Source organism: Eublepharis macularius, chromosome 15, assembly GCF_028583425.1.
Source record: "Eublepharis macularius isolate TG4126 chromosome 15, MPM_Emac_v1.0, whole genome shotgun sequence".
Lineage (NCBI taxonomy): Eukaryota > Metazoa > Chordata > Lepidosauria > Squamata > Eublepharidae > Eublepharis > Eublepharis macularius.
Window position 1 is genome coordinate 13,354,111 of NC_072804.1, and position 25,695 is coordinate 13,379,805.

The 25,695-nt window shown below is 47.7% G+C and overlaps 1 protein-coding gene across 2 annotated transcripts in view; it reads left to right on the forward strand.

Annotated features, from left to right (window-relative positions):
- Positions 1 to 19,818: 19,818 nt before the first annotated feature.
- SEPSECS (Sep (O-phosphoserine) tRNA:Sec (selenocysteine) tRNA synthase) overlaps positions 19,819 to 25,695 on the forward strand; it is a 38,423-nt gene continuing 32,546 nt past the window's right edge. Inside the window, exons 1-2 of one of the 2 annotated variants that reach the window (XM_054999345.1) lie at positions 19,819 to 19,955; positions 21,455 to 21,609. In XM_054999345.1, coding sequence (XP_054855320.1) covers positions 19,842 to 19,955; positions 21,455 to 21,609 — 269 coding nt within the window. In that variant the 5' untranslated portion in view covers positions 19,819 to 19,841. Of the gene's footprint in view, positions 19,956 to 20,366; positions 20,461 to 21,454; positions 21,610 to 25,695 lie in introns of those variants that run through there. The other variant, XM_054999346.1, reaches the window with a different exon arrangement.

Genomic DNA, 25,695 nt, shown 5'->3' on the forward strand with positions numbered 1-25,695 from the left:
CGGGCACTCCAATCTCATCTCTGCAAACCCTGATAGGCAGCTCTGATGGCCAAACACAGACCTCCTGCGTTGCTCTATGGGACCTCAGCGTATAAAAAGCACTGCGCTCCCAGGCTGGGTTTCACTTTCAGCGAGCAGTGGAGTGCGACAGAGCTGCTACTAGCTACTTGCTATCCTTTGGGGAGAGAGACAGAGTATAATCAAGCTTGGATTTTGGAGATAGGAATCTATCTCCTCTGGTTCCAGGGCTGCTGCCAGGCCCTGGGGCCAGGCTCAGTGGGCACCTCAGCTGAGGGCTCACAGTATTATTACTAGTGCCTGATCTGGTCAGGCCTCTGGGAGTGGTGGGCTAGGGCTGTAGTTCCTCCCTCCCTCTGGTGCCAGGGCTGCTGCCAGGCCCCGGGACCAAGCTCAGTGGGCTCCACGGGTGAGGGCTCACAGAGTCATCTCCTTTCCTGTCCTCCTTAATTCTACTTTGGTGGCACAATGAGTCTTCCTGTTGTGTTGGCCACCAAGGGTGGTTGTGGGGTGAAGTGTGATGGCAGTCCTCCTGGTTCAGTTGTGGAAAGCAGTACTGGGTGTGGCTCGGGGGCAGCAGGGAGTCCTCCCGCTCCCCCAGATTCACCTATGTGGGCTGTGGAGGCCCAAGAGGTCTTTGCGCAGGGGGGAGAGAATCTCTCTCAACATTTTGAGGAGGGGTGGGCAGGCGATGGATCCCTGGAGGAATGGTATGTGTGTTATGAAAGATCCCTCCCGTCCCCATCCCAAACTCTCGGTGGTGTCCCCGCCTGCAGTCCACCCCTCATCCCGTCGTCTGTGGCCAGCTCCGCAGCGCAGCCTGTAACCGTTCGTCCTCCTTCCCCTGGGACAGTTAGTGGTCCACGTTTCAATGCCTCCATATGGAGGCACTTTCGGGCCCTTCCTGATGACCCCCGTGTGGTGCGGTGCCGTGCCTGTGATGTCCTGGTGCGCAGGGGCAAAAACCCGAAGCACCTGTCTTCGACGGCCCTGACTCGGCACCTGAAGAAGCACCACCCGAGCCTGTCTCCGTCCTCACCCAGTGAAACATCCGTTGGGGGGAGAAAGGGAGCGACCAGCTCTTCTGAGCGGGGGTCAGTGGGAGGGTCACTTTGCCCTGAGGGTGGTGCTGGTGGGAGCAGAGTGCACCGTCAGGCTGCGCTCACAGAGGTTGTCCCCTCGGGGTCTGGGACAGCGCCGCTTAGAACCTCGAGGCTGATGGCTCAGGAGGCGGGCCTTCGCGTCTTGGCAGAGATGATTGCCCTACGTGGCTTGCCCCTATCCAGCGTGGACTGCATGGGCTTCTGCAGGCTACTAAAACATTTCGCCCCTTGGTTCTGCATGGTGTCGCCACACACCCTTGCCTGTCGAGTCCTGTGGGTATCTCGAATGAGGGCTGGCACGTTTGGGTCAGGTTTAGCCAGGTCCAGTCCCACTGCTAACAGGCTTCTGAGGCCTTGCTAGGCCTTCCTGGCACAGCCAGATCATCATGACACCTCCTTTCCGCGAAGGCAGGAAAGTGGGTGATGCTGGCAGAAGCCTCCTTTGGGCACTTGTGCAGCAGCTCAGGAACTGTTTCACATATAGTTCACTGTCCGTCTTCTGTGCAGCCCCACATGGGACTGCGCCTGCGCAGGCCTGCCGACCGGATTTTTCTTTCTAGCAAACGTCCACTAGGGGGCGCACGTCCGACCCAATGCGCATGCGCGGCCGTTTCCCGCCCGAGCGACATTGGGCGACGTTGCCCCCTTTCCCCTCAGTTTCTTCTTTGCCGCCGACCGGTGAAGATCTAGCTGTCCGCTTTTCTGAGGAAACTTTCTGAGGAAACTTTTTCTGATCGTGAAGATGTCTGAGAAGTCGCTTTTTAAGCGCTGTTCCACCTGCTCCACGAAGATGACGAGGACGGACGGTCACTCCGTGTGCCTCGAGTGCCTGGGCGAAGGGCACATCGTCGGGAAATGTGAGCACTGCCAACGGTTCACCCCGAAGGCGAGGGCTGAGAGGGCGAATAGGCTGAACGCCCTGCTGTGGAGACGGGCGATGCGGGCGTCGGGGCCCCCGGGTACCCCGGGGGGGCCGCCACCGGCTGGTGGGATGGTTGACACCCCCCCTGAGACGGAATCTGTCCGAAGAGCCGCTTCCACTTCGCGTTCCCGCTCGCCGGATCGCCGACAAGCCCAACACTCGACCCCGGATCCGAAGGAGGCTGCGAGTTCCGCGTCAGGTCGCAAGCACTCTACTTCGCAGTCGGATCCGACTCGGAAGCAGCGCCGTTCCAGGTCCCCATCGAGGTCGGAACCGACCGCCACATCGGCTCCGAAGGTGCCGAGGACTTCGTCAGCTCCGAACATTTCAGCTGGGTCGGTTCCCAAGCCATCGGATTCGACTCCGACTCCGACGGCGTCGGCTCCGAAGCCCGCTGAATCGGTTCGCACTGGTCGTGTTCCGAAGGCAGGCCCTCGATCGGATCCGAAGGTTTCGGATCCGTTGTCTATGTCACCGGCTCCGATTGATCGGAACCGAAGCTCCGATCCGACTTCAGCCTCCAAGGGCGGAAAGAAGTCGAAGAACAAATCTAAGCACCAGCAGTCGACGTCGGTTCAGACGGATGAAGTCCTCTGGGAGAAGCCCTCGACCCCGTCTCCACACCTGTCACCTCCGTTACACCACTCCACTGATGATGATGGTGACCTGCCCGACGCTCCGACTCGGGCTGCCGAGACGTGGCATGCCGATGATTATATGGGAAGGGAGGACCGGCCTTATCGCCTCCCTCGGAGTGGCTATGACAGAGAGGGCTCCCTGTATGCCAGCTCTCCATCATTTGGAAGGGAGTATTGGGGTGATACTCGTAGTGAGTTCTCCCACTATGGTTCTCCCAGGCGCGTCTCCCCTTACCAACGTGCGGAGCCTTATCAGTGCCCGAGTCCCAGCCCACCATCTGACCCCTCGCCAGATGACATCATTATTGGGACTGGTCGTGTGTCACCCTCTGAGGACTACCGGCTCTATTCTGAGCAGATGGTCAGAATGGCCCGTTCTCTCGACATCGAGATATCGGCTGTGGATCCTAAGCCAAAGGACAAGATTCTACAATATGTCCAGTCTGGTAACCCTCCAACTATCGCGTTCCCGTTCACCGAGGGCTTGGTGGAAATCATTCACGACATCTGTGAGAAACCGGCCTCAGTGTACCCTACGTCCCGCAAGCTGGAGGCCCTGTACAAGACGCGAGATGACGTTTGTGCGTACCTCTTTGCACATCCGCCTCCTTCTTCCCTTATTACGGAGGAAATGCAGACCCGCCAACGCCAGGGGTCTTATGCGGTGCCCATTGACAAGGAGAGTAGGAAGCTGGATTCCCTGGGCAAGAAGTTGTATTCCTCCGCTGCCCTGACGCTGAAAATCTCTAACTACTCGGCCATTATGGGGGCGTACCAAATATTCCTTTGGAACCGTATGGCGGCCTTCATGGAGAAACTGCCGGCAGACCAGAGGGTGTTGGCAAAGGTGATCCTCGATGAAGCCCTGCGGCTGTCTCGGCAACAAATAAACGCAGGCCGTGACACGGTTGATACCTCTGCGAGGGCGCTAGCTTCCTCCGTCGTCCTCCGCAGACACTCGTGGCTCCGCACGACTGCGTTGCCGGTCGAGACACGTAATAAGGTTGAGAATCTGCCCTTTGAGGGTCAATCCCTGTTCTCATCCAAGACGGATGACTACCTCTCCCAGAAACGCAAAGATCGGCTGACAGCCCGTTCCTACGGCATTCTCCCGACCAGACCATCCACCGAAAATCGGTTCCAGTATCGCCCTTCACAGGGCTATCGTGGTCGGCAACAGCGATACCAGCCGTATCCTCGTTATGGGTCCTACAGGCAATTCCAGCAGCCTGCAAGTTCCTACCAACGCCGGAGGCCTAACTACCGCCCTCGTCGCGGTCCCCAAGCCCACGATGCCAAAGAGTCAGCAACGCAGCCAAAGCAGTTCTGACTAGAATTCGAACAGTCTGTCGAGTTTGGGAACAGATTGGTTCAGTTTGCCTCTGCATGGGCAGAAATTACATCCGATAGTTGGGTTCTTAACATCGTTAATGTTGGATATAAAATTCAGTTTGATGTTTACCCAGTGTTGTCTCTTCCTGACCGCTCAATGCAATCCTCTTCTCATAACTTACAGGCTGAGGTTGTAGCATTGCTAGAAAAGGGGGCTGTGCAGGAGGTGCTCCCTCAGGACCCCCCTTTAGGCTTTTACTCCAGGATGTTCCTGGTAGACAAGAAGGATGGAGGTGTGCGACCCATCTTAGACCTCCGAGAACTGAATAAATTCGTTCTCGTCAAGAGGTTCAGGATGCTTACCTTGAACACGGTCCTCCAGTTAATGCCCGAGGACATGTGGTTCGCTGTTCTGGACCTCAAGGATGCATATTTTCATATTGCCATCCATCCTAATCATTGGAAGTACCTTAGGTTTCTATGTAACAATAAGGCCTACCATTACCGAGTGCTTCCCTTTGGTCTCTCAACAGCCCCACGGGTTTTTTCTAAGTGTATGGCTGTGGTGGTGGCTTATTTGAGGGAACGGGGTTGTACCATCTATCCCTACCTTGACGATTGGCTTCTAGCAGCTCCCTCTGCTGATGCACTCATGGCCCAGATTAGTACAGTGATGCTCAGCTGCTCCCGGTTAGGGCTTTTGGTCAATTTGCAAAAGTCTAACCTTACCCCATCCAGAAGAATACTGTTTATCGGTATGGAACTGGATGGTGCTGTAAACAGAGGTTTTCTGCCCAGGGAGCGTGCATTAAGAATTGGCAGGATGGTGAACCTTTTTTCCAAGTGCAGGTTCCAATCCGTGACAGCGATTCAGAGGCTGCTGGGCCTCATGGCCTCTTCTACAGCTGTCACCCCTATGGCCCGGTTGCACATGCGACCTCTCCAGCTGTGGTTCCTGTCGGTTCATGATTTTGAAAACGAGTCCCAGAATAAACGATATTCCATCCCCAGAGGGATTATCCGTGCCTTACGATGGTGGCTTGATGACACTAACCTCCTTGGGGGTGTTGCATTTGGGTCCGTCCAAACCGAGATCACAATCTCGACTGATGCCTCCACGATAGGATGGGGAGCCCAGTGTGGAGCCCTTAGGGCACGTGGGGTTTGGTCAGAGCAGGAACGGGAGGATCACATTAACCTGCTAGAATTGAGAGCGGTCCGTTATGCCCTTATCGCTTTCGCAGACACGCTGCAGCAGAAAGCAGTTCAGGTGCTCACAGACAATTGCACCACGATGTTCTACCTGAACAAGCAAGGGGGCACTACATCCAAGGCCCTCTGCGACGAGGCCGTTCGGATCTGGAACTGGGCCGTGGACAGAGGCGTGTTCATTCAGGCGGTCTATATTCCCGGCACCACCAATGTCATCGCGGACACGCTGAGTCGGATGCGATTCGACAGCTACGAATGGACCGTAGCAGACAATTACCTGAACGCCATCTTTTTGGACTGGGGGTTCCCAGACGTAGACCTCTTTGCGGCAGAGGCCAACAAGAAGGCCCCGCAATTCTGCTCCAGGGGAGGGCTAGGTCACCGCTCCCTAGGGGACGCGTTCCAGATACGCTGGACAGGGCACCTGTTTTATGCCTTCCCTCCGTTCCCACTGCTGTCTCGGGTCGTCAGCAAAATCCAGAGGGATGGGCCGCACTTAATTCTAGTGGCCCCCTTCTGGCCCAGACAAGCATGGTTCCAACATGTCATGCAGCTTTCGCAGGGGTCATATTATCGGTTCGCACTGAACCCGGACCTTCTGTCCGACAAAGGAGTTTGGTATCACGACCTACCCAAACTCAACTTCACTGCTTGGCACATTCGGGGACGGAGGGGATGTCTGACAGGGTAGCTGAAATTTTTCTGAATGCCCGTAGGGACACCACTCGCAGGTCCTACGCAGCTAAATGGAAGCGTTTTGAGGCCTGGGCTGCTGACAACGAAGTTAATGTTTGGGATTGCCAGTTGTCTTCTGTGTTTGAGTTCCTCCTGTCCCTAAAGGACGGGGGACTCTCTAATTCCTCTATTAAAGTTTATTTGGCTGCCATTTCAGCCTTCCACCCTAAAATAGATGGGAAGACGGTGTTCTCCCACAGTTTGTCGAAGTCTTTTTTGAAAGGGTTGTACAATATGTTTCCACAGGTCAAGGAAATTGTTCCCCAATGGTCACTACAAGTAGTATTGGCGGGGCTTATGAAATCACCTTTTGAACCACTGGCCACCTGTGAATTGAAATGGTTATTCTGTAAGGTGGCCTTTTTGATAGCCATTACGTCTGCCCGTAGGGTTGGCGAGCTGGCTGCACTGAGGTGGGACCCTCCCTTTTTGAAGGTCCATCAGAATAAGGTGGTGCTGAGACCTGACCTTCGTTTTAGACCCAAAGTGTCCACGCAATTTCACACCTCACAGGACATTGTCCTACCTATCTTTTTTCCTGACCCTTCTGATAACTCTGAAAGGGCCTTACATTCTTTGGATGTGAGAAGGGCTATTTTATTTTACCTCCAACGTACTTCACAGTTTAGGAGTGCCAAACAACTGTTTGTGTGCTATTATGGGCCCAGGAAGGGAAAGGCTGCTACAGCCCAGTCAATTTCACGTTGGGTCACTCAAGCTGTTAGAGCCTGCTACTCGCATGCTCAGTTACCTTGCCCCTTGGAACTAAAAGCTCATTCCACCAGAGCACAGGCTGCTTCGGCGGCCTTCTTTAGGGGCGTGCCCTTGCATGACATCTGCAGGGCTGCAACGTGGTCGTCTTCTGACACGTTCGCTAAACATTACGCACTAGATGTGTGGGAAAGGAAAGAGGCTGCTGTGGGTCAAGCAGTGCTTCAGTCTCTTTTTCGGTGAGAACACATGCCCGCCTCCTGGGTAAGTGGCTTGTGAGTCTCCCATGTGGGGCTGCACAGAAGACGGACAGTGAAAACAGAGTTGCGCTTACCGTAACTACTGTTCATTGACGTCTTCTGTGCAGACACACAACCCTCCCTCCTACCCCGCTGTGTTCTTCCAGATAATGTGAAGGCATTCGGTGGCAAAGGAGAAACTGAGGGGAAAGGGGGCGACGTCGCCCAATGTCGCTCGGGCGGGAAACGGCCGCGCATGCGCATTGGGTCGGACGTGCGCCCCCTAGTGGACGTTTGCTAGAAAGAAAAATCCGGTCGGCAGGCCTGCGCAGGCGCAGTCCCATGTGTGTCTGCACAGAAGACGTCAATGAACAGTAGTTACGGTAAGCGCAACTCTGTTTTCAGCCACACGGTGCCCCCATCCATCACAAACGCTGAGCCCTCTGAGCAGGGGGGAATGGGTTGCTCGACTGATGTCCTTCCCACAAAGGCAGGAAGATGGCCGATGTCAGCTGCTGCTGCTGCTGCTGTCACGTTTCCATCTCCCCCTCTCAGGAAACACTCTGACCCGTCCAAATAATGCCTCCTGTCCTACCCATCCCCTACTTTCCACAAAGGCAGGACGGCAGATCAGGTCAGCCCCTGCTTCATGAGGGACTATCCTGTTACTGCTCCCTCCTTGGTTACACAGCTTGGTTGCGATCGTGCAGCCAATTGTACCATATAGGGATACAGTCAGTTGCACAGCATGGCGGCTCCCCTGTCAACGGGACCCCTTTCACCTGGGTGGGAATGTGTCCCGCAACTCCCATTCTTTCTGGCAAGGCAGGGGGGTGGGTACTGTCGGCTGCTGCCGCACTGTTCCTCAGCGGGACCCTCGGTTGAGGACCCGCCCGCAGTTGCTGGGGGATCTTGCCGCTTCCCCTCCACATGTCGGACAGAACAAGACAGAGAGACAGATAGAAAGATGTGTTGAAAAACAAAAACAAAACCATTGGAAAAAGGAAGGACACACGAGCATACATATAGATAAAGATAGAGAAAGGAATGTAGAAAACAATATAGTTATAGAAAGAGGGGGGAAAGACAGCTAGAGATGGAAAGAAATAATAAAGGACAGATATATATGTAGAAAGAGATAGATTCAGATGTGTGTGGAATCACATAGGAAGAAACAGAGAGAGAGAAACAGTTGCAAATAGACAGTGAGAGGGAGATACAGAGAAACAGATAGAAAGGGGCACACAGATATCAACTGTTCTAGAACTAGAAACAGAATGTGAATGCAACAAAGAGATATAGAATCGAACAGAACACGACACATCCATGGAGAAAAGGACTGAAAATCAAAAACAGAGAAAGAGACAAACGTTTCAGAATGTATAAGTGGAATGAACAATACACTAGAATGTATGTACATAAATTAGAGAAAGTATGTTAACTGTTAGAGAATGGTATATGGTTGGAGAACTGTATGTAGAAACAGATAGAGATTGAAATAGAAAGAGAGGAGATATCACCCGCCCTCTGGCCCTTCCCGGGAATAAATGCGCGCTCCTGTGAGGCCAGGCAGTTGCAGGGGGATCTTCCCCCTCCCCCTCGTCATAATGACATGTTCTGTCCCTCCCATCCTTTCCGGCAAGGCAGGAAGGTGGGTACTGTCGGCTGCCGCCACACTGTTTCTCAGTGGGACCCTCGGGTGAGGACCTGCGGTTGCTGCGGGATCAGGCCCCCTTCCAAATGTCATGTCCTCTCCCACCCACGCTGGGAATACCAGCGCGCTTCTCTTTGGCTTGGCGGGCGGGCACATGGGGGGTGCTGCCAGCAAGTGGCCAGACCCCTTGCACCCTGAGGGGTGGTGGCTTGTCACCGGCTCCCCGTGCCCACCAGGCCCAGCGGCTGCCATCACTACCCACCGTTCCTGCCCTTGCTGGGAATACCAGCGTGCTCCTCTTTGGCTTGGCGGGCGGGCACATTGGGGGTGCTGCTGGCGAGCGGCCAGACCCCCTGTCCCTGAGGGGAGGACGCTCGTCGCAGCCTCTCCATGCCCACCAGGCCTGGCGGCCGCCGGCATTACCCACCATTCCCACCATTGCTGGAAATACCAGCGCACTCCAATTTAGCCTGGCGGTTGGGCACATGGGGGGTTCTGCCGGCGAGCGGCCAGATCCCCTGCCCCCTGAGGGGAGGTGGCTTGTTGCCACCTCCCCGTGCCCGCCAGGCCCGGCGGACACCGGCATTACCCACCATTCCCACCATTGCTGGAAATACCAGCACACTCCAATTTAGCCTGGCGGTCGGGCACATGGGGGGTTCTGCTGGCGAGCGGCCAGATCCCCTGCCCCCTGAGGGGAGGTGGCTTGTTGCCACCTCCCCGTGCCCGCCAGGCCCGCCGGACACCGGCAGTACCCACTGTTCCTGCCCTTGCTGGGAATACCAGCGTGCTCCACTTTGGCCTGGCTGGCGGGCACATGGGGGTGCCACCGGTGCCACCCCATGCCCCCGAGGGGAGGTGGCTCATCGCCACCTCCCCATGCCTGCCAGGCCCAGCGGCCACCATCAGCACCCACCTTCTGTACACTGGGCCAACGTCAACCGGTGGCTCTAATTGTATCGAGTGGAAGTTTCCTGGGGGCCTTGGATTGGAGAGGGTATAACTCCAAGATCTCTTTTGCAATCTTGTCCAACCTTGGTTGATGGCTGTAGGAGAGCCTGCAAAACACTCCCCGGGAATATGGGCTCTCTAAGTGCAAAGGGGGCCGTTCTGCGCCCCATGAACCGCGAATCATGAACCGTTTCGGCAACGGAAAATGGTCATTGCGGTTTGCGACCTCGGGATCGTCATCAGCACCAAGCCATGAACCGCAGAGTCGTTAAATTTTTTTGGTTCGTGCCCATGTCTAATTACCACTGACAAAAATTTTGCAACCAACCATGTGGTCCTTTCATCATTATCTAATAATGATGCCCGAATTAATCTCTGCGTAGAAGGAGACAGTTTATACAATATAAACTCCCCTAAATATTTCTTCCTTAAGTCCTCCCAAAAGCAACAAGACAACAAAATATGTTCCAAAGTCTCATTTTGATCATCTCCACATTTACACAACCCGTCCAAAATGTATACCAGCATAATGGCCCTCAGCAACCACAGATCGAACGCATTCACCTTAGCCAGCATAAATGCCCTTCTGTAGTGGCACATCATTAAGAAAAACACACACAATTTAATTTTACACTGTCTATATTTAATTGTTATACTGTACACTGTATTGCATTTTAATCTGGATGTGATCCACTCTGAACCTGCATGCGGGGAGAGAAGACTAAAAACAGAACAAATAAATAAATATAGTGGAATAGAATTGGAGGGGGTGTAACGGGGCGGTTGCCCATGTCTAAAACTAAGCTTCAACTAGCCAGGAGAAAGATGGATCTCTCTCCGGGGAAGCCGAAAGCAGTTAGTCTTTAGACCTGTCAAACAGATAAGTTCTTTGAACCAGCTGTTTATCAGTCCATGTATTTATATAGGGTTCAATATTGCTTTGCAACTCTTTATCAAACACACAGACACCAATCTAGAGTTTATTTCACTTTATTGAAAATACACCCTAGTTTTTTAATGAAGCAAGTAATCAAAATATAAATGGCTATTAATATGAATCCTATAAAAACAGAACATAGAAAGGCAATAAGAAATAAGTTCACTAACATTTCTTAATAAATCCTAAGTTTAACATTGCTCAAAGTTTCTATGAAATACATAGGTAGAGATAGGTTCTCACCTAGATTCTCCCAAGAGATCTCTTCCATCAGTACCCTGCTTATTCTATCTGTGTTTGCAATTATATACCTAATCATATGCAAATATTTAAGGTCTATTCACATGATAGCACAAACAAATAATGATTGGTTTGACACTTCACTGAATATTCATAATTTCATAGTACAGCTTTCCAATTAGTTAAAAAGTTATGTCATAGTCTGACCTGCAAGAGAAGACTATAAATCTCTGAGAGGTGTCAGGAAAAGTTAAGTTGGGCGATCACCATTGGTTGAATCTCTGATAGAGGAACATCCATCTCGGTAGAGTCCACTATTTTAATTAATTGTCAAAGGATGAAAGCACACCTGCTCAATTAACCTTACACATAGAAAAAATACACAGAAAGTTCATGCAAAGTTTAAAAGTTCATCTAGAGAATACAGAAGCTAGGCCTAGTATTATTCAGTATTGATTATTGGCATATGATTTTAATCTATATTGGCATAACAGGGGTTTGGGGTGGAACCAGCTTCCCTTAAAGGGTGATATTCTCTGTGCCACTGAACATACACATCATGCTCGCTCCTGTGTACTACTAAAATCCAAGGATGTCACAGCTAACCTGATTTCTTTTATCTCATATATATTATTTCAGTTAAAGCTCAGTGACTGAAACCTATTTTCAATTACTTTTTTCCAAGAGGACAATGACATATCCTTTCTAATAAAGCTTAGCAGCCTCTCATTGATTGTAAGAATCTTTCAGTATATCAGAAATTATCTTTGCCACACTAAAGCTTCCAAAGATTTCTGATTTAGCTTCACTCTGAGGGCTACCCCAGAGACACAGTTTGGCATGCCTGATATTCTACAGAGAAATTGCATTAGTAGTTGGTCAATTGATTCATGTACCGCATCAATCAAAACCCCAATACCATATAATATTCGAGGAATGATTTTAACATTAAATTCTTTTAATTGTTCCAAGTATAAAATTACCACCTGGAGTATGAAAAAAGCAAATTAAGGCTTTTGCCTTAAGTGGATATTTTCACTTTGTGTTTAATACTTTTCAGAGGTAATTTCCAGCTGATATTGCTCGGAATATAATACCCAGATAATCAAATTGTCTAACTAGATTGTCTTTCCATTAACTTGCCATTTATATTCAGGAATATTTCTTGCTTTGGAGAAGACCATGATTTTAAATTTCTGCGTATTTATAAAAAGTCCATAATTTAGACAATATTCAGAGACGGCCTTAAGTAATTTACAAAGGCCTACTGGGGAGCAAGAGAGGAGCAAGGTATCGTCCATGCATAGCATTAATGGTATTTTTTGATCTGCCAAAGAAGGAGTGAGCAACAATTAGAGAGCTAAAAAATAGGTAGATCGTTTATATATGGATTGAACTGAAGAGGGACCAATAAGCATCCTTGCCTAAAACCCTTCTTTTGGGGAATTTCTTGTGTTAGCGGTCCTAAAATTCCCATTTGAATTTGGGCTGAGGAGTTGAAATATAGTTGTTGGATTAGCCTTAATAACCTTTTATCTATTGAGGATTTTTTGAGTTTATTCCAAAATTGCTCTCTTATGATTGAATTGAAAGCTTGTTTTAAATCTATAAATGCTGCAAAGAGAGTACCCCATTTTACTATGGTGTGTGTTTCCTTCAATGATCATACAATCAAACTATGATCTTCTGTGACTGTCCTTTACGAAAGCCAGCTTGTTCTAGTCCCAAAATGTTGGATGAATAGATCCAAGAAGTTAGCCTATTATAGAGGAATTAAGCAAAGAGTTTCTCTACTATGGATAGTAAGCTCATAGGCCAGTTTGGTGTAGTGGTTAACAGCAACAGGACTCTAATCTGAAGAGCCGGGTTTGATTCCCCACTCCTCTGCTTGAAGCCAGCTGGGTGGCCTTGGGTCAGTCACAGCTCTCTCAGAGCTCTCTCTGCCCCACCCACCTCACAGGGTGATTGTTGTGAGAATAATAATAACACATTTTGTAAACATTTCTGAGTGAGGATTAAGTTGTCCTGAAGGGCAGTATATAAATCAAATATTATTATTATAATGTTATTATAATTTTGTGGATCTGAAAAGCTTCCTTTCTTTAAATGGGAACAATAATAGCTGTTCTTCAAGAAACTGGCATAATTTCTGAAATATTTATTCTAGTGAAAATAGGAGCAAGGATACTAGCCCGCCATGCTGGATTGGCCTTAAATAATTCGGCTGGGCATAAACCTGGACCGGGAGCCTTGTGAGGTTTTGATCCCTCTAGTGGGGACTGGAGGCCACTCAGGAGTTACTGGTTTACCTTTAGAGTTTACAAAAGTGGGATCAGAAAGCAACTGTCGAAAATGTTCCCGCACAGGTGGAGCAAAGTGGCACGTAAACTTCCATCTCGACCTTATAGCCTCAGTTACCACTTCAAAAAACGCTAGAATTGGATTATAACAACGCTTCCCGCAGCAGTTTCCAACCCTTCATTGAACCCTCTTTTTTCTTTTGACTTTTACTGGGATTTTTAAAATCCTTTTTCAGCTCTAGTAACTCCAGAAGATCCCAGTTAAGATTGTATTTACGGAATCTTCTTTGTATTTGTCTTCCCAGCCTTCTTAAAGACCTACAATCATTGCCAAACCATCAATTTTTAAGGAGGCCCTGGTTCTTAGAGTAAACTTTTTAAAAAAATAATAGATCTGAATTTTTTCAAAAAGATGCTCTAGCATTTTCAAATTTTGCACAGCCGAAGAATCATCCCTAATTTGTTTAGCCATAATTAGGCACAGATAAAAAAGAAAACAGATGAACTTGATTTGTTAGCCTCTCAAGACTATTCTTATTGATGTTACTTCAAAACAAATATAAGGGAAATTGTAGTTTATAACCAGCCATCTATTGAGCTCTTCCATAAAGAACCAGGATGACCCAGTTCAAATTGTGGGGAAGTCCCCTACACTCAGGCAGTCAAAGGAAAACGCCCTGTAAGGAGCAAGCCCTCGCCTGGTACCACCTTCTCCATTTCTGCTCTTGAGGGAAAGGATAGATTACAATTAAATAGATGCCAGGTGGTAATTACAATCTTTCCCTATCAGGGCAGGGGGATGAATTGGTGGGGGGAGGGGAAAATAGCTTGCACCATCTCTCCTATTTGGTGCGTATGCTCACCCCCTACAGAGAACACTATATTTTGATCTTTTTTTCACCTACCATCCCCTCTTTGATGTTTTCTAATATAGGGCATTTTGGAAAATTCAGAATCTATCTGACAAGAGCCTTCAAGAATTTAATAAGGAAGCTGTCAGGTCTATTGCCCGCTGTCCCTCCATATTGTTACCCAGCTTAAGATATGTTGCAATAGCCTCGTGCACCTGTTCCCTTGTTGCTTTCCAGATTCCAAGGCGGTCGAGCCCTTATCTTGGATGGCTCGCCTTGGGACAGCTCCTTCCTTTCCCGCTACTGATTACGTTCAGCTGGGAGAACCGGAGGGATGGGAGGACATGGGGAAGGGCTGCTATAATGTATCCTGTACTCAGTGCATCATTCTTAACAAGAGACCTGTGTACAGCCAGACACCTTTACTTGCTTCTGTGTAACCTATGGACATATGTATGGTGAAGCCCAGATATCTCAATAAAGACCCATTGACTCAAGAGAGCTTGGATTTCTTGCTGCAAGGGTGGGGAGTCACCTTCAACATATCCTGTCTTCCATAGACTGACAGAAGCCCCTGATTAAATCAAATCTAGAACAATCACCCTTACAGAAGAGGGCAAAAAAGATGGTAGAGCCCTTATTAGCTGATCTGGAAATTCCTTTAGGCCATCACTGAAACTACTCCTCCCTAAAGCAGATGAATAAAACAAGCTTTTTGACAGACATTGAAAATGAACCACAGCAAGATGTAGGAAAATTAGATCTTCATGAACAAAGCCTGCTAAATACCTTCAGCCGTCTTTCAGTGGAGGAACAGTTTCATATTGAACAAAGGTTAGGAAAACTGCAACAGACCCTTGTGGGAATTAGGTGAGGTGAAAATAAAGTTAGTGGAAAATCTAAAAATAGCACCGATCGGTTTACACATACAGCTCAAGTAATTAGACCCAAGGAAAATAATGGCACTGGAATTGAGAAAGCACCCTGAACTGGATAGCCCAGGTAAGACTGATCTCATCAGATCTCAGAAACTAAGCAGAGTCAGCCTTGGTTAGTAATTGGATGGGAGACCTCCAGTGAAGCCCAGGGTTGCAGAGGCAGGCAAGGGCAAACCACCTCTGCTAGTCTCTTACCAGGAAAGCCCCACCAGGGTCACCATGAGTCAGCTATGACTTGAGGGCACTCTCCATCACCATTGAGAAAACAGGTGATCTAAACTTAACCATGGGAAATCAGCAGGGGAAACCCAGAATAGTTCCCGTTGTTAGCATTTTGCTTGATCAGGATATTGTCCCCTTAGACATGGCTAATGATGTATGGTTCAGAAATCAATCAGCATACACACTAAAGCTGTGCTCATGGATTATTGCGGGGTGGGCCAATAAGTATAATAAGTATAAGTTAGACAATATCTAGAGTCTCTCTACACGAGACATCTTACATGAGAACGCTCAAGTGTACGGAGACTCAATGCTGGCCGGGAAGAGTCTCATGCTTGCCGCTGAAGAATCACAGAGTTGGAAGGGGCTGTACAGACCTTCTAGTCCAACCCCCTGTCCAATGCAGGATGAGTCTAAAGCATCCCTGACAAATATTCATCCAGTCTCTTCTTGAAAACTGTGAAGGGGAGCTCACCACCTCCCTAGGCAGCTGATTCCACCTTTGGACTTTCAAAAGGGGAAATTAACAAACCCTCTGGGGAGCTTCACCGCTAACATTGCATCTCTCTACACTTGAGCGTTCTCGTGTAAGATGTCTTATGTAGAGAGACCCGATGTCAATTTAGTATGAGGTTCTACTCCTATACTTACAATGCAATCCTGTGCAAAAGTTACTCCAGTCTAAGCCCGTTGAAACCAATGGGTTTAAACTGGAGTAACTCTGCATAGATGAGTTAGCCGTGTTAGTCTGTAGTAGCAAAATAGTAAAGAGTCCAGTAGCACCTTTAAGACTAACAAACTTTACTGTAGCATAAGCTTTCAAGAACCACAGTTCTCTTCTTCAGATGCATGGAGGGTAAGAAGAAACTGGCCAGATATATATCTGAAAGCTTATGCTACAGTAAAGTTGGTTAGTCTTAAAGGTGCTACTGGACTCTTTACTATTCTGCATAGGATTGCACTGTTAATAGTGAAGGTCCATCTTCTAAATCCTGATTTATACTAAATCTCTCATTTGTATCTAAATCATTTTCTAAAACCTCAAACCGGGTTTTAATGGCACAGAGGGGAGTTAGTACCACATTACTACTGAGCAGTACCATATGTCATAATGGGACCAGACAAAGAAACATGCCTGCAGTTTACAGGTGCAAATCCCATTCGCCACCTGGAGGGCAGCATCTTTTTTATTTGAAATGATTGTCTGGAAGCTTCGAATTGAATGATTCACTTTTTAACATTGAGGAAATGGGTTTTAAAATAAGAATAATGCATTGTCCCAAGAGTTTCTCATAAATAATTGTAGCAAACCTTATAACAATCCAGCCAGTATTATTATTATTGCTGTATTACAGAGGCTGTAAGGGGGGGGGAGCTTGTCTGAGGCTGCCTAATGAATGCCTGGCACAGGTGAGACTTCCATTGCAGACTCTTTGCCATAATCCTGCATCGGCTGTGCCCTCCTGTAGGGTGTCAATGTGCTCCATATTCCTTATGGGATGAGGCTTTCCCATCCTTATGCTTAGCAGGATGTATTTATTTCAAATGATAAAACCGTAATTAAGGCAAATAATCAAGGCAAATAACTTAAGGGCTTTTTTTCAGCAGGAGCGCAGTGGAATGGAGTTCCAGCACCTCTTGAAAATGGTCACGTGGCTGGTGGTCCCGCCCCCTGATCTCCAGAAGGTTTAGATTGCCCTCCGCCAGCATAGATCAGGGGCGGGGCCACCGGCCCTGTGACCGTTTTCGCTGAGGGTGATTTAAACTTTAAAAAGTTTAAATCCGTGTTAGTCTGTAGTAGCAAAAGTTTAAAGTTTAAACCCTCACCCTTGTTCCAGCTGACCCAAAGTGACATCACTGTGTGGTCCTGAGTTCCACCACCTCTTTTCCCAGAAAAGCCCTGCATAAGACTATTAATCTAAGCATGAACAGTAGATCATATTTTAACAATCCAAAAAGCCAAGAACTCAGTCCATGTAATATCCTCCGTTAGGACCAACCCATGACATGCTGTTTCTTCCATCGGCCAGATTTTACAAAATGAAAAAGATGGGAAAAATTTGTTCATGTCATGATTTTAAGACCTGGTCATTCCAGTGTATAGTGGATCTTCTGGCAGGCAAAGAAGCAGATGGTTTGAAGTTGCCACAGGCAAGCAGGCCATAAAAACAGGTAATATATCAGTTAAACTCTGTAGCACCCCCTCCCCCAATTTCCTTTGTGAGACTCCAATACCCTTTTTGGAACAAAATATATTCAGTGCCAGGGTTGGGCATTGTTAGTAAGGCTTCAGTGCTTGTTAAAGCATAAGACCAGGAAGGTTAAAAAACCTTCTCTACCATGAAGCTTGCTAGATGATTTTGAACTACTCTCTCCCTAACCTACCTCATAGGGTTGTTGTGAGGATAAAATGGGGGGAAAGAGTATGTATGCTGCCCCGAGTTCCTTGCAGGAAGGACCAGATAGAAGCCTTACTTTTTAAAAAGGCTATTGCTATCTACAACAAAACAAAACAACAGTGAGAAGACAAATTCTAGAAAATCATAACGTTAGAACCATTCGGACTTGCCTTTCTGCAGCATGAACCCATGACGTTTACTCAGATGTCACTTCCACCAATGGGTAATTATACATGAGACTGCAACCATGCAGCATAATTCTATATATGTCTACTTGGAAGTAAGTCCCACTGGGTTTGATAATGCTTACAGCACAATCCTAAATAGTCACACCTTTGGAAGTCCGTTGAAGTCAAGGCTGAGAGCAAGTGATTAAACGCATCATGGTTGAGTGGAGATTTGAACCAGGTCTCTCAAGTGGCAAGTTCTCTAACAACTGCACAACACTGGCTATTTCTTGAAGTGAAAATGAACAAACCAGCATTGTTAAGAATTATGATAAAACTAACCCAGGGGTTATTAGTATTGGGCAAGACTCTTATATTATGTATTGATTTTACTTCAACAGGCTAACAAAACACTCTATACCTGACAATAGCCCTGCAGAGATTACCACATCAAGCACCAATCCATATGCAAAAGAACCTCCTCAGGATACAGTGAAGCCTCCCTCCATTAGCATTCCACACCCTGGGAAACTCTTACAGGATGACTCAGCCCAACCCCACCCCTCCTGAGTAGATATAAATGACCTGCCAACACCTTTTCCACACTGTGACACTGAGAGATCTCTGTCTTTTGGTGCTACACCTCTGAAGATGCCAGCCACAGCTGCTGGCGAAACGTCAGGAACTACAATGCCAAGACCACAGCTATACAGCCCGGAAAATCCACAACAACCATTGCTCTCCGGCCTTGAAAGCCTTCGACAATATATTACTTCAGCAAGTTTCTGCCCCTATAATGCAACCCTAAGCACAGCAACACTCTTCTAAGTCTGCTGACGTCAATGAGTTTAGAAGAGTGTGACTGCACTGTAAACATAACCATTTGTGTCTTTCTGCCCAAGAAAATAGGCGCGCAAGCAGAAGCGTGGATGCGTTTTGAGCTGTGGTCTGGCGCCCTCTAGTGACATTTTAAGTGTAGAACGCATTTTCTCATTTAGTATCATAACGATCTCATAAAAAGAAATCTTTTTTATTTCTATGGAGAAATCAAGTTTCAAAAAAAGCAGTTGGGCTTTACACCAGCCCAGAATTAAGATAAACAACAATTTATAGTGTGTAATTGTTTCAGGGATTTATTGGCTGGATGGGAAAATAAAATGGAAAACATACACTCTCTGTGGGTTTTATAGTAATTTTGCTTTTGTTTCATATTAGAATTGTATTGATTGATTACACGTATGCCTTGAAAATATCCTCTGCCAAAAGGAATTTCCATTGCTGTGTTAGCTACACTGGTAGCTGCTCACTCCTTCCATCCAGCGCCAACTTCAGGGCTTCACGCGATTTCCCTTTTGTATCCTGGTATTTTCAGAACCCATCAGGCGGTGGTGCTATTTTCCCCTTACATTTGCCAAGTCAAGTCACAAATGAACTAGCTAAAAATTAATCTGATCAAATAAAACCACACCGTCTGTGGGTTATTCTTGACCACGGAAAAGCCAACCAGTCATACCGGGCTGATCGATGCTGTCTTGCTTTGTCTTGTCTGGCAAGATGACCCTTAAAATCTGATGCTTTATTGTGTTAAGGAAACTCTTAAACGTCAAGGGAGGCATAAATACCCATTTTTTTTCACCCAGCCAGACGGCTCAGGATGGCAGAACAGACGCCTGCAAGACCAAGGGCCGTATGTCTGATCGAAGGCTTAATTTTGTATTTTTATCCCTCCCTTTCCCCAAGAAATTCGGGCGGAGGGGGGGGGGTGCATCTTCTTCCCGCTTGGTTTTATTTTCACAACACCCCTGTTGGGTAGGTTAGGCTGAGCAAGATTGCCCCAGGGATCAGCCGGGGAACTTCACGTTCTGAGCACAGCTTTGAACCTTCCCTTGTTCGGAGGAGTTGGCCCTTCTCTTGCTGTGGACTCCCAAGGGGTTGGCCCCGGGAAGGCTTCGTGGAAACCCGACACAATCCAGCACTCGCCTCTGCACCCGCCGGCTCCACCCGGGCCCCGCAGCCACGCGGGAGAAGCCGCGCCCGGGCGCCGCTCGCGAGGACTCGGGAGGCGCAAGAGCGGCGCCGGAGGGGGGGGGGAGGCCGCACCGCCGTCCCTTCCTCCTCCTCTCCGGCAGAGGGCGCTGTCCGCTCCCTGGCGCCCCTCCGCGGCGGCCGCGTCTCGCCGGCGAAAGGGGGCGTGGCTCCCTGGGAGGGGTCCGGACCGCGCAAGCGCGGGCGGAGGGGCTGTTGGGCGGGCGTCGCGGCCGCTGCCTCAGCCATGAACGCGGAGAACGTGGCGGCCAGCGAGCGGCTGGTGGACGCGGCTTACGTGCGGCAGGGCTGGCAAGGCCGCCGCGCCCACGAGCTCCGCCTGAGGACGCTGCTGGAACAGGTGGGGCCGGCGGCGGGGGCGGCGCGGGGCGGGGGCGGCGAAGCCCCGCCCACAGGGGAGGTGCAGGCCGCGCCCCCTTCCCCCCTCCCGGGAAGGGGCGGAGGCGGCGCTTGGGCGCCCCACGTGACAAGCAGCGCCGCCTCTGTCCAAGGGGCGCCTTCCGGTCTTGGTGGTGTTGCGCAGTGGTTAGAGCTCCCCGCCTGGCATGGGACCTGGCTGGGCGGCCTTGGGCCAGTCCTACCTCGCCATGGCTCTTGTGAGGGGGGAAAGGGAGGAGCGGAGAAAGGCCTGAGCCCCCTTGGGTCCCCATTGGAGAGAATGGCGGGGAATAAATGAAGGGAAGAAATAATCAATGAAAATGAAATCCTGCCCTCCTGTCTTAGCTGACTAATGGCGACCCCGCTGGGGTTTTCGTGGCACGAGACTAACAGATGTGGTGGTTTGCCATTGCCTGCCTCTGCAACCCTGGTCTTCATCAGAGGTTTCCTATCCAATTACTAACAAGGTCGACACTGCTTAGCTTCTGAGATCTGACGTGATCAGGTTCACCTGGGCTATGCAAGGCAGGGTGTATAGAAGCAATAATAAATGTTATACATGAGCCTTTCTTGGGCAACTACTATTAACATGAGTATACTCATTGACCTAATTATGGAATCTTAATGCAGATCTGGGACTCTCTTATTCCTTGAATGTGCTACGGCTGGCCTCGGGCCTCTGCAGGAGAATCTGGCCTCTGCCCCTTAGCACCTACAGTCTACCCATGTCTGTAAAAGGAAAAAAATCATCTTTAAAATGGAGTTGTTTAGAAATGTAACCAATAGTTCCTAGTTGGTATTTTATTTTCTGTGAAGTGGTTACATATGTTTCTGTAGCTGTCTAGCGATACATGGGTAGCATTTCTTAAGAATTTACTGTCCTTTTTTTGTAATAGCATATACCGTGCTTATTGGTGGAAGGGAAGGAGAACAGATACTGGACTGGTTCTGCCACCCATCACAGTTCGGATGGTAGGGGGACAGGGCGGTCTCTGCAAACCCAGCAGAGTACAGCATCTGGCTGTGTTCACAGTTCCTTGAGTGGGAGTCTTGCTCTAAAGCTTTTTGTTTTTTAAATTTCATATGTACCCTGCTTTACTTCCTAATGGGGAGGCTTTCTCCATTTTCAGGTAGTGTATCTGTAGCATCACAGACTCAAAGACTCCCATACAACTGTGGAGCTAAATTTAGTTTTATCAGACTAGCAATATTGGCAAAACTTTCATCAATCTAACTATGGTAGAAATATTTTATTGTAGGTTTGTTGATGTAAAAGAATTACCATATAGATGCTTTAGTATTTGAGAGTCATTGTATAGTTTTTCAATTTTAGACTTCTTTTCATTTGCAAACCAAATTATTTTAGAATAACTTACTGTTTTCCTTATTCTAGCCTTGCTTATTTTGATAAAGAAAAATATGATATATATTAACTGTATTTAATTGTTCTGTTACCTGAAGGGCAAATGTCCTGAAGAAGGATGGGATGAAAGTACCATTGAACTCCTTCTTCATGAGCTTGCAATTATGGATAGCAACAACTTTCTAGGCAACTGTGGTGTGGGTGAGAGGGAAGGAAGAGTGGCGTCACAGCTAGTAGCCCGCCGGCATTACAGGTAAATGTGGTGTTTACTGGCTGTGTTTATGTCATTTTATATGGGAATCTAACTTTTTAAAATGCCTGTAGTTTACCGTGGTTAAGTCAAGGGCTGTCGCTTTAATTCAGTTTATCTCACAATCCTAATTTGCTGAAATGGGAAACTGCATTCTTGGGGTGTGGGAGTGCCCATCTTTTCACCATTAGGCTGCGACCAAACCGTGGCATCCTGCTGGTGTGGCAGGCAAATAACACTGAAGTGTTAGTTTTGTTGGAAATAGCAACGTCTAGTGTGCAAGAAGGAAGAAGAGAAGAAGAACCCGGGGGCAGCAAGGATCAGTTAGATAGGAATGTGAGGGCAGCACGTCTCTGCTAAAGGTCATTTCCTTGTCTCCTATTGGAGGGCAATCTCCTCCTCCTCCTCTCTCCTCTGAGTAGACACTCTCTGTAAGATGTAGTTAGACAGCAACTATCCTCTCCTCTTTACTGTCTGATAGTTCCTAAATAAACTTTTACACCTTTAATCAGTACTGCATAACTACTGCTGCTTTATTTGCTGCTCTGCCAACAGGGTTAATGGGCTCCAGAGTGCACATACTGATTTAAAGGCATAAAAGCCGCCTGACACTTTCTTGTTTGCAACGCTTAGAAGCATGGCGGAGAACAAAGGGAAAAAGATGGCAGCCCCCTGGGGTGCACAGCAGGGCCTCTGGATAGACAGGCTCGGAGATGAAAACTACTAGATATGGTCTGAAAGGATGAAAGACCGCTTGATAAAAAAAGATCTGTGGGGTGTCACGCAAACCGGCAGGCCACTTGATAGAGCTGAGGAACAAGCTGCTTGGGACCAGAATGACAATTTAACACTAATACCCCACTAATGACTGATCAAGCAATTGCAAATCAGGCAAGGAGAGCCTAACTGTTGCTTCGAGAAATGGAAACCAATTAGAATGGTTAATTGACTCAGGTGCAAGTTCCCACCTGGCAGGAGACAAAGATTTCTTTGACGTGCTGAATGAACACAAAGAGAGTTTGTGGATCGCCAATGGGCAGTTGATTATTGCTGAAGGTATTGGAAATGGGACATTGTATTGCGCGCTGCCTGGTGGTGAAGCCTGAGAAATGGAATTGACTAATTGCTTGTATATGCCTCGACTGAAATCTAACCTATTGTCTGTACCAGCCATGGGAAAGAAAGGACCAGAAACTGTGTTTAAAGGAGAGAAATGTTTTATCAGAGATGAAACTGATTTGATTTCTCAAGCTACCTTAAGTGAAGACTTAAATAAACTTGATTGCTTTAAAGGAAAGGTGAATTTGGCTGAGACATGCAATCATAAAGGGTTTGCATAAACGTGCAAACTTGAAAGGGATATCCTAACTAATGATATTCAAATGAGAAAATGTCCTGATGCAGAAAGATGTACTTACTGTGTTGAAGCTAAAGGAACTAGACCAAGTTTCAACAGGCAAAGTGAGAAACAAACCAAGAGACCACTGGAACTGATTCACAGTGATTTCTATGGGCCGATGGGAACAGCGACACCCAGTGGAAACAAGTATGTACTGACTTTTACTGATGATTTTTCAAGATTTACTGTGATTTATCTGATCAGAGAGAAAAGTCAACTGCTGGAGAAACTTAAACTGTACCTAGCAGTGGTGAAGAACAGATTCCAGAGAAAACCACTGGCTATCTGGACAGATAATGGAGATAAATACGAGGGAAAGGAGATGACAAGCTTCCTAGCAGCGGAAGGAATAGAGCATCATCTCACAGTCTCATACACACCAGAGAATAATGGAGTAGCAGAAAGGAAGAATCGCGCTGTCACAGAAATGTGCAGAAGTATGCTCTATAAAGCAGAGCTCCCTGAGAAATACTGGGGAGAAGCCATCAACACTGTTACTTACCTGCAAAACATACTGCCTATGAAAGGTGCAAGTAGCACACCATGTGAATTGTGGTACGATCGCAAACCCAACGTACGTCATCTGAGAGTGTTTGGATCAAAAGCCTACACTTAAATTCCAAAGGAGAAAAAGTCTAAGATGGATCTCAGAACAGAACAAGGCGTATTTGTTGGATATGTACAGGGATGTAAAGGATACTGAATCCTCAGCCCAGAAACAGAGATGGTGAAGATCTTCAGTGTGGTCTACATTAATGAAAGGGAGAAACCAGACAAAAAAGAGGAAGTATACATCAAAGAATCTGCACCAAGAGAAATGGATGAAGCAGAGCAACCAGAAATGATGCAACTGTGTGAGATGACTGACACACAAGAGACGCCTTCAAAGCCTACAGAAAGAGAAGGGGATGCAGAACAAAGTGTCAGACCTTCAGCCAGGCCAAACAAAGGAATACCGCCGAGGAAGTTTTCCTACCTGGCAAGAACAGAAGCTGTATCAGAACCTTCTAGCTGAGAAGACATAGAAGGAGTGCCAGGAAGAGAAGCAGAGACATGGAGAAAAGTCATAAAAGAAGAAACTGAATCCATGATCCAGAACAAGACATGGACTCTTACAGAACTACCACCTGGAAAGAGGACGGTAAGATGCAAATGGATCTTAAAGCCCAAGCACGATGCAGATGGAGAAATACAAAAGAACACAACCAGACTGGTTGCAAAAGGATACTCTCAAAAATATGGAGAAGACCAAGTGAGACCTTTGCTCCAGTAGTGAAACACACTTCAGTAAGAACGCTACTGAGTGTAGCAGCCGTAAGAAAGATGCATGTGGAGCATCCGGGTGTGAAGACTGCCTTTCTACACGGAGAGCTGAAAGAAGATGTGTATATGGACCAGCCTCCCGGATTTGAACAGTTCGAATACAGATGACTTGTATGCAAACTGCAGACGAGTATCTATGGGCTGAAACAGGCTGCAAGGGCCTGGAACCAGAAACTAAACCAAATGCTCATCAAGGAAGGATTCAAACAAGGCGGGGCAGACCACTGCCTATACTCAAGAAAGAGAGACAACAAATGGACTTTTATCCTGGTTTACATTGATGACCTGATACTTTGCTATGAAGATCAACAAGACTGCGATGAAATAATTCATCACCTGAATCAAGAAGTAGAGAGAAAACATCTTGTAAATACCAGTTTTTACCTTGGCATACAAATAGAACAAGAGGAAGCTCTCTTCTCAGTCGAAAACAGAAGATTACGGGCTTCCCTGGACTACATGAATATGAAGGAAGGCAGACCAACATGTACTTCTATGGAAACAGATTTCCTGAAACAAGATGGAAACAGTGAACCTCTAAGAAACATCATATGTACAGAGAAGCAATTGGAAAACTGCTATACATAAGTACAGTGACAAGACTTGACATAGCAGCACCAGTGGGCATACTGTGCAGGAAAAGTGCATCACCAAGTGTGAATGACTGGAACGCAGTCAAAAGCCTGGCAAGATACCTGAGAGGCACCGCACAACTGAAGTACAAGTTACTAGCAAGCAACAATCCCGGACTAGTGGGATACATGGATGCTGATTGGGCAGAAGACACTACAGACAGAAAGTCCACCAGTGGACATGTGTTCTTCCACAGCAGAGGAGCAATCAGTTGGACAAGCAGAAAACAAGAACTTGTAGCAGCATCAATTACTGAAGCTGAATACAAATCAGCAGTGGAAGCATGCCAAGAACTTAAGTGGATCCTGCAATTAATGGAAGATTTTGGGATAGATGAACCTAAACCCATACATCTCTTTGAAGATAATCAAGGGTGCATAAAGCTTGCAAAGACGGAAAGAATCGAACTAAGAACTAAGCACATTGACATAAAGAGTGACATAGTAAGAAATACGCAAGAAGAAGGGCTTGTTGAGTTACAGTATTGTCCTGCAGAAGAAATGATTGCAGATGTTCTCACCAAGCTGCTTGCCAAAGAGAAATTTCAAAGTCTACGTGAGAAGATGAATCTTGTGGACTTTGTACACTAGACATTGAGAAGGGGTGATGGGAATAGCAATGTCTGGTGTATGAAAAGGAAAAAGGAAGAAGAGAAAAAGACCCTTCTATACAGGGGGCGGCAAGGATCAGTTAGATAGGAATGTGAGGGCAGCACTTCTCTTCTTTGCTAAAGG